Here is a 9,661-nt window from a genome sequence, read left to right on the forward strand (position 1 = left end):
GCCACCTGGTTTAGCCCTTTCCAGGACAAATATGTTTGTTTTCCTAGCAGTCCATGGTATTCTCAATACTCTTCTCCAGCACCACATCTCAAAGGCATCAATTCTCCTATCCTCCCTGGTCATTGTCCAACTCTCAGGTTTTCTTAAAAAAAGTATATACAGGGCTTTCTTAAAACTATATAAAAAACTAGGGAGCTCTGTTGGCCTAGTGGCAAGAAGCTGCACTGCAATTCCAGAGGTAAAAGGTTCGAATCCACCATATATTCTGCTGGAGAAGAATGGGCAATCTCCTCCTGTGCCAGTCGGATCTGATTTGACGGTACACACAAAAAAAATAATAAAATGAAAAAGAACAAACCACTATATAAAAAACAAAATCTGACACTAATATACAGCTTTCGTAGTTCTTAAATTGTGACATTAACATGAAATAATTATGAATTAGTCTGCCTACGAATACAAATGTATGTGGATTTACCAGATATTTAGATTGATGCAAAAGGTGAAAAATGGATGCCAGAAGAGACATTGAAACTTGTTCTTGAATGAACAAAATGATGAAGTAAAAGAGCTGAATGGAGTATTTTAAAGGGCAAGTCAAGAAGATAAAATGTTATAATGCATTGGGCAGTGAACTGGAATTATATAAAGGGGAGGAGCATGAATGAACTTCCGTTTGAGACATGATGAGCATTCAAGCCTTGAGTAACAATACTGAAGAATTCTTTGGATAAGATATTGGCTTGATGGAGGAAACTTAAAAAGGGAAAGAATACACAGTCACTACACCGAAAAGAATTGATTGACTCTTAAATCATTTTAGGAGGTAGCACATGAACAAGAACCAGTGGTGTTGAAGGGTATAAAGGCACCCGGAATTGACTGAATAGTATCAGTTGAAATATTTTAGTAGACAGAGTGCTGGAAGTGCTCATTTATCCCAAGAAATTTGGAAGATGGCTAACCAATTAGAAGTCTTTATTTGTGCTCATTCCAAAGAATCAGAATCAGTCAACAAAATGTGAAAATGATCAAACAGTATTTGTAATATCATACATGGGTAAAATTTTGCTGAAGATAATTGAAAATTAGTCATAATAGTACCTTCACAGGGACTACAAGAGATTCAGAAGAGAACATGGAACAAGAGGTCTCCTCATTATTGTGAGGTGGATTTTAGCTCAAAACAAAGAATACCAGAATGATGTTTCCTTGTATTTTCCTGACCATACAAAAGCATATAAATACGTGGATCAAAACAAATGATGGATAGCTTGCAAAGAATGGGAATTTGGAATACTTAATTTTACTGTGCAGCACAATTACTTGATCAGAACAAAGGGAAATTAAAAATTAGGGACGATTTAAATCAAGGTTATAGTCTTTTGCCATACTTATTCAGTATCCACACTGAGCATATAATCCAAGATGCTAGATGATATGAAGAATACAGCATCAGAATTGGGGGTTTATTGGCAGTCTGAGACATACAAGTAGCATAACCTTGCTTGCTGAAAGGGAAGTGAGACTAGAAGCACTAACACTAATTGATAAAGACTTCACCCTTCAGTATAGATTGCACCTCATTGTAAAGCAACAGTCTTCACAGGTCATGATAAAAGGAAGTAAAGACTGCCGTTGTCGAGGATTTAATTTTATTTGCATTTACAATCAGTCTCCCCTAGAAGCAGCAGTCAAGAAATAGAAAAATTTACTGCATTGAGGAAATTGCTATAAAGTAGTGTTATGAAGCAAAGATACCATTTTGAAGACTAAAGTACTATTGTCCTAAACCATGGTATTTTACTCTCTTTGAATGTGAAAGGTGGATAGTAAATAAGGAAGACTGGAGAAGAAATGATACCTTTGAATTGTGGATTGACAAGGGTTATTGACTAAAACATGGAATAATGGTGCAAGAATGGCAAAATTGTTCTGGATTAAGTACAACCAGAATACTCCTTGCAAGAAAAGATGGTGAAATTTTATCTCTTGTACTTTGAAGAAGACAAAGGCGGAACCAGTCTCTGGAGAACAATACTGTGGTTGATAAAATAATTGTTGTTGTATGCTTTTGAGTTGAAACTGAGTCATAGCTGACCCTCCATGAGATTTTCAGAGACTGGAAGATGTTGAATAGACATGGTAATGCTGCATGGGTTTATAGTAAGGAAAGGTGTGTTTTAAGGATGTATCCTTTCTTCATACCTGTTTAGTTAGTATACTGAATAGAGAAGTTAGACTGAGGAAGCATCAGGAATGGATGCATCAACACCCTGCCCTTTGCAAATCACACAAGTTTGCTGGTTGAAAGTTAGGAGGACTTGAAGCACTTGCTGAAGCCTTTAGTATGGATTGTATCTCAACATCAAGAAAACAAAAATCCTTACCTCTGGGCCAATAGGTAAACTTGATAGATGGAGATTGAAGTTGTCAGCAGTTTCATTTTACTTGGATATATAATCAAAATTCTTGGTACCAGCACTCAAGAAATTAAAAGATGACTTGTAGTGGAAAAAAATCTGCTGTCAAGGACCTCTCCAGAGTACTAAAGAACAGTGATAACCAGTTTAAAGAGTTAAATTCTGCCTGATCCAAGCCATGATCTTGTCTGTTAAAAGTCATGTTGTAAGGAGGGACCCATTTTTGGAAAAGTTCATCATGTTGGAAAGATGGAGGGGTCAGCTTCACAGGGGAAGATCCTCAATGAGATGGGTTGACAAAGTGACTGTAACAGTAGCCTCAAGTGTGTCAGAGTTTGTGAGGATGGCACAGGATAGAGCAGGATTCAGACCGGTTCATAGGTTTACAGTGAGTTGTAGTTGACTTGATGGCACATAAGAAGTCACACACAAGGACCATCTGTTTCCCTTAGAGCAGCTGATGGATTGGAATTATCTGCTTTTGGATTGACAGTGCAGTTCCTTACACAGTAGGCTTTCTGTAGCTCCTCTGGTAAAGTAGAAGGTCAGCTAAAGAGAGAAAGACCCTCAATGAGATGGACTGGTGTGATGATTGCAATAGTGGGCTCAAGGATAGTAGTGAATATGGTGATGGTTGAGGACAGAGTATTGTCTGTTATGCATTGTGTTACTCTTAAGTTGGAACTAATTTGATGGCATCTAACAAAAACTAGATGAAGCAGAAAAGAGAAAGTAAATTTTAGACTAGCAGTTTAGAGGAGCAGAGGTAGATTTGTTAGGGTTACCTGGCTCCTGAGTAGTCTTCAGGTTGGTGGAAGAGAGACTGACCTTGTTGCTTAGCCTGAGAAAAATTTATCTTCCAATTTGTTTAATTTATCTTCCTGGCATCAGAGCCACATATTTTTCTACCTTGACCTGTTTCCTTGTCTAGGTGAATAGCAGTCACAGAATTTACCTCATTGTCCAGCTGTGAATGGAATGTATGAGAATCAGATTGTGTGATTAGAAGTGTAACATGAATGTGTCCCTTGCTGGACAGTTAGCTTTTTGAGAGTGAAGTAGAGAGAAAAAAGTGGTCCTCTGAGGAGAGAAATAATATATTTCCTCTGAAAATCTTAACCTAAAGATTACCAACAACTTTTGTGGTTTGTTTTTCTTTTAGTATCTTTTTGAAAATGGAAGGGTTGATGACATTTTCTCCGATCTTTACTATGTTCGATTCACGGAGTGGCTGCATGAAGTTCTGAAGGATGTTCAACCACGAGTCACTCCACTTGGTAAGTCTCACTGGTACTGGACTTTTTCCCACTGAGTTTTCAAAGATGAATAGCTTCTGTGGCTAACTGTGAGTAAGTAGCCTATAAAACCCAGCTCAGTACCAGTGTGTGAGTGTGCCTGATCATCGGAAGCCCTGTGGCAAAGACATGAGTCAGGCACAGCTAATAGAAAAGTATACTTTTTTTCTCCCCCTATTAAGTTTCTTTTAATTACAATGGGAATGTCTGCTGTTAGGGACCTCTCTAGAGTACTGAAGAACAATGGTGTCTCTCTGGAGACTGAGGTACGTGGGTACAGGCCATGGTCTTTGCAATCACTTGTTATGCGTCAGAGAGTTGGACGGTGACTAGGGGGAGGATAGAAGGAGAATTGATGCCTTTGAGCTGTGGTGCTGGAGAAGAGTATTGAGGATACCATGGACTGCTAAAAAAACAAAAACAGATTCATCCTGGAGAGGTTAAACTGGGCTGCTCCTTGGAGGCAAGGATTCTGAGACTTCGTCTGACATACTTTGATCCTTGGAGAAGGACATCATGCTTGGGAGTGTGGAGGGGACAGCACAGGAGGGGAAGGCCCTCTAGGAAATGGATTGATTCAGTGACTGGAGTTTTTAAGATGGGTGTATCGGAGACACTGTGGCAGTGCACAGGACAGAGTAGAGTTTAGGGTTGTTGTATATAGGGTCGCTATGAGTCACAAGCGACTTGACGACACATAACAACAACAAGTTTCAAAGTTACTCTTCCTTCTGAAAAATCACTACAATTAAGAATTATGAGGGAGCGCTGGTGGCCTAGTGGCAAGACGCTGCACTGCAATCCCAGAGGTACGCGGTTCAAATCCACCAGATGTTCTCCTGGAGAAGGAGGGGCAATCTCCTCCTGTACCAGTCAGATCTGATTTGACGATACACGTAAAAATAATACAATTTAAAAAAAAAAGAATTATGAACCATTTCATTTGCAGGTAGGTTACTCCTCTTACGTTTTACCTACTCATATTTTTGTTAGTGCTTTATCAAAACATGGTTTTTGACTGTCCAGGCAATCTTCCTGGACAGTATATTATGATTGTAAGCGCATGGGCTTTGATTAAAATATTTTGAGTTTTAGCTCTGCATGTGTCATTTTTTATAATGTGTACTACTTCACCTTTTTTTGTTGTTTTTACTGCTTCACCTTTAAATATATGTATATTTTATTGCTTATGTAAATCTTTTGTTAAAGTTTTTAATGCCAAATCTGTTCCAGGGAGTATTCCATGTTATTAGAAAATTCTAACATAGCAATGAACAAAAATGGAGCTTACTAACAATAGGAAGAAACCATTTACAAATTATATCTATGAGTAAGTAAGTGCTTTGAAGAACAAAGCACAAAGGAGTGTGAAATTAAAAGGTCATTAAGAGGGAGACGCCTTTGATGGACTATCATTAGAATAGAAACCTAAATGAGTGAATCACCATTTATACTATAGATTTTTGAGGTTGAGTGGATTTTTCAGGGAATTCCAGTGGCAAGAAGCTGGATTGGAATCCCAGTCATGCAGTTCAAGCCTACTTGCTGCTCCTTGGAAGAATGATGGGCAGTCTCCTCCATTACTGCCTCTAAAAACCCACTGTAGGGTCAGCTATAAGTTGCTTCCACATGGGCAGCACTCAACAACAATAGATTTTTGAGCTGCTTAGAAATATACAAGCTTCCCTTTGTAACCTTTTTGTTACTAAAATTTTAAGCATACATAAATGTGAACAAAATTATTTCCCATGTATTCCATTGCCCATGAAAAATTTTCTCTATATCATTTTTATATCATCATTGCTTTCCCCTCACGTTAATTTGAATCCAACTGCAAACATAAGTTTATCAACAGTCTTGATATACCCACAATGCCATTATTACACTTTTTAAAAAATAAACTAAGCAATAAAATGATTATCTATACCATCAAATATCAAGCCTTTGTTAGAATTTTTTATTTGTCATAAATGTCATAATTTTTCTCTAATCTGAATTGCCCTAAACAAGTGACACATTGATAGTAACTGGTAGTATTTTAATATGTGTTTCAGTTTCCAGTTCCATTCTTTTTCTTTTCTATTTACTTATGGAAGAAATGAGCATTGAAATTGCCTAAAAGTTGTTTTTGATGATTACATCTAACTTTGGTGTAGTTTTAACATACTCCATCCCTTGTATTAACAGTTAAAGGATAATTGTATATAAAAGCTGCCCTATTGGTGCTTTGGTGAATTTAAGTCATAAGTGAGTTATTTTCTTCCATCAGGACACCCTTTAACCTTTAATTTATAGGAGTTGTTAAAATGGGTTTTCTATTGCTATTCATTTATTAAATAGAATACAAAGAGAAATTTAACCTTAGACTCTGGCTTTCCCAGTGGTAAGCATTGTATAGAAGAAGCAGAATAAGGGCTTCTTTTTCTTTGTTTACTAGTTTTCATAGTTCTGAGGTAACTCTTGCTCTAAACCAGAATCTTGACCCACTGCCACCAAGTCAGTCACACTCTAAATTGTTCTTTTGACATAGAATGTTAATAACTTTCTTGATTTCTGGTTTGGCAGAATATTCCTGTCCCACATTTGGAGCCATCCAGTTCTCTGTGTATCCTGGTTCCCTTTAGAGGGAACCTGTGACCTATACATCAGTGTTTTAAAGGTGCTTTTGTTGTTGTTATGTGCTGTCGAGTCTCTTGTGACTCATAGCGACCCTATGTACAACATCCCTAAACTCTGCTGTGTCCTGTGCCAATCGCACTGCCCCTGACACACCCATCCCGATTACCCCAATCACTGAATCAATCCACCTCATAGGGGGACTTCCCCTCCTGCGCTGGCCCTCCACCCTACCAAGCATGATGTCCCTCTCCAAGGATCTGTCCCTCCTTGCAACATGTGCAGTGTATGTTAGACGGAGCCTTAGAATCCTTGCCTCCAAGGAGCAGCCCAGTTTGACCCTTTCCAGGATAAATCTGTTTATTTCTGTGGTACCCACAATATTCTTCCCCAGCACCACAGGTCAAAGGCATCAATTCTCCTTCTGTCCTCCTTAGTTATTGTCCAGCTCGCAAGTAAATCAGTCATTGTTTCTAGGCCTTTCTGTAGGCAGGCTAGAAACAATTTAAAGTTAGCATTTTAATATATAAAGCTTAGATTAAGAATTACAAGGCTTTAGAGGAGCTCTGGTGGCCTAGTGTCAAGAAGCTGAGCAGCAGTCTCCTCCTGTGCTATTCATATATGACTCTGTGGTAGCAGCAAGGAAGAAAAAGAATTTACAGGGCTTTTACCTCTCATTTATATCTCTTCCTACACTGAGTCCACCTTCTCAGGTGCTATAATTAACATTTAAATTGTTTCTGAGAAGGGAGTAAAGTCAGAAAAGTAATACCAGGAAAAGGTGGCAGAGTGATTCCAGAGAAGGTGGCATGTACCAAAGTGTCCATGGTACCACCTCTAGGAACTGATTATCTCAAGAATTGCTGTCTTCTTATCCTGCCTCTGGGAGGCTTCAAATATATCTGAGAGGAGGAAAGATGTTTCATTGTCAGACACAAATAGCCAAAGGGTAATAAAAATCAGAGACATTTGCATTCAAGAGCTGATGGTAAGTGGTATACTTGTGGAACTAGAACACTAGCTTGCCCAAGAACAGGGAGGAAAGCCTATAGTGAGCAGAATGTTCCTTTTTCTACTTCCTGGAACTGCTACCTTTCATTGCCTCCCTGAAGAATTCTGAAGCCCCTCTAGGGGATGCGGGCTCTGCTGCTATCTTCTTGACACAAACTATTGCTCATTGACTGTTGGATGAGAACAAGAAGAACGATTGATAATCAACCATATGCCATCTTATTTGGTAGCGGACTAGGCCACCCAGGGTCCTTGGTCAAACCACTGGCCTCTGCTCTGTCCAGCTTTGCGATTGCGTATGAACTAGACTTTTATAATGCATTCCCTGTGGGAGAAACTTGTAATTGTTTTGAATGTCAACTCCTTTATCCACACAGGTAGGTAAGAATAAAGAATAGATCTGTCTGCTTCTAAATACAGTAGACATGAAAAGAAAGGCATAATTTTCAGGTTTTTTGGACCTGGACATCTTTGAAAATAAGGTGACATAACCACACACCTTGAGGAATGAGTGATCCTGAGGCCCTGGGACCATAGTCTAGTGGTTCATTAAGGTCAGTTGGCATAGCACAGTCCACGAAGACTACTACTTTGGTGAGTAACAACTGTGATCTTGAAAAAGCTTTTGAGTAGCCATCTCAGGTGCACTTATTGGTCCCCTCCTCTCCAGAACAGAGAATAGTGAAGAGAAGCAATTTGTCCAAAGGACTAATGGACTCTATGAAACTCAACTCCTCTGACTCACACAGGAAAGACTTTCTTTCCCATGGCCATCACCACTGGCTGCACTAAGTGGGATCATAATAGTAGATCCTGGATAGAGTAAGGAAAGTGTAAAGCAAAACTCAAAAAGTGGAAAAAATTTATTACTAGAGAATGGTGGAGCCCCAAGACTGTCACCCTTAGTCATCCTTGAATCTGGATCAAAGCTCACTTAATGTGGCTCATTTTCAGCTAACTAGTCGATAACAAATAAATGACTAGTAACACCAGGGTGGTAATTATCCTTTAGAATACCTTCCCATCTCAGCATTTGCCCCAGGATAAAGCCCAGAAGACAGGGAAATGGTAGAAGGATTAATAGAAATGAGAATTGTGAGAAAGATGCACTGACATTGTGGATATTTTAATTAATGTTCTAAACCAAAATGTACATGAATGATTGAATGGAAAACCTGTTTGCTTTGTAAACTTTCACTCAAAAAACACAATCTTCTGTTAAGATTAACTGCCTCTGAAAACCTTTGGAGGGTCAGCTATGAGTCGGTTCCAACTTGACAGCACACAAGAAGATGAAGAAGGAACAGTATTGTATTGTTTTTATCAGATAGGATCCTCACAACAACAGCATTAGCATCCTCTGAGAGCAAGTTAGAAATGAATTCTTGGGTCCCACTCCAGGGACCCACCAGTCTCTAACAAACTTTTTGGATGTTTGTGCCACACTCTAGGGAAACTTCCATTATTGGACTTGTACTCTTGAGTAGGCATTGTTGTGCCTCACTCCTAGTAGTCTAGCCTTTTGAGGGACTTCCTACCATCCTCTTGTTGTAGCCATCCTCTCTTCCTCCTAGGCTATGTCCTGCCCAGCCATGTGACTGAGGAGATGCTGTGGGAGTGCAAGCAGCTTGGGGCTCACTCCCCTTCCACCCTGTTGACCACCCTCATGTTCTTTAACACCAAGTAAGTGTTCTGGTGGCTCCATGCTCAGCCACTGCTGGGGTCTTCCCAGTGAAGAGGGTGGAAGCTATCCAGGAGGTCTTCTGAATTCCTCTGATGCATATTTGAGAGCCTTTGGGCTGCTAAAAGCCCCCAACCCCACTTAGCTGCATTTTGTGTGGAGACCGGGGAGGCATACAACCTTGCCATACCCTTCCCATCAGTCCTGATGGGGCTCCTCCATGAACACTGTGCTTGGGTGTGGGCCTGCCTAAATCCTGAATGGGCAGTGGCTTTTCTGAAGCACTGATGGGTGGAGGGTAAGTCACAGTCTCTTTCCCGGCACCCCTCCCTCTGCCTTGCTTTCCCTTGCGGTCCAGGTACTTCCTGTTAAAGACAGTGGACCAGCACATGAAGCTGGCCTTCTCCAAGGTTTTGCGACAGACAAAGAAGAATCCCTCAAATCCCAAGGACAAAAGCACGAGTATCCGGTACCTGAAGGCGCTTGGTATACACCAGACTGGCCAGAAAGGTAGGTCAGAGGGTAGTAGCTGTAAACTCAGATGTTCATAATCAGTGTGAAGACTGGTTTTGACCCATGGGAATGTTACATTTCCTTCTCAGCCAAGAACTTTAAACTTTCATCCTAGAAATATT

General features: G+C 39.9%; 1 protein-coding gene across 1 annotated transcript in view; it reads left to right on the plus strand.

Annotated features, from left to right (window-relative positions):
* Window positions 1-9,661, plus strand: part of QRICH1 (glutamine-rich 1) — a 36,603-nt gene that overhangs the window by 20,387 nt on the left and 6,555 nt on the right. Inside the window, exons 4-6 of the mRNA XM_006893016.1 lie at window positions 3,586-3,700; window positions 8,920-9,028; window positions 9,385-9,536. Coding sequence (XP_006893078.1) covers window positions 3,586-3,700; window positions 8,920-9,028; window positions 9,385-9,536 — 376 coding nt within the window. The remainder of the gene's footprint in view (window positions 1-3,585; window positions 3,701-8,919; window positions 9,029-9,384; window positions 9,537-9,661) is intronic.

The sequence above is a fragment of the Elephantulus edwardii genome, unplaced genomic scaffold (genome assembly GCF_000299155.1).
Source record: "Elephantulus edwardii isolate Elephantulus edwardi_28Jun2011 unplaced genomic scaffold, EleEdw1.0 scaffold00121, whole genome shotgun sequence".
NCBI lineage: Eukaryota > Metazoa > Chordata > Mammalia > Macroscelidea > Macroscelididae > Elephantulus > Elephantulus edwardii.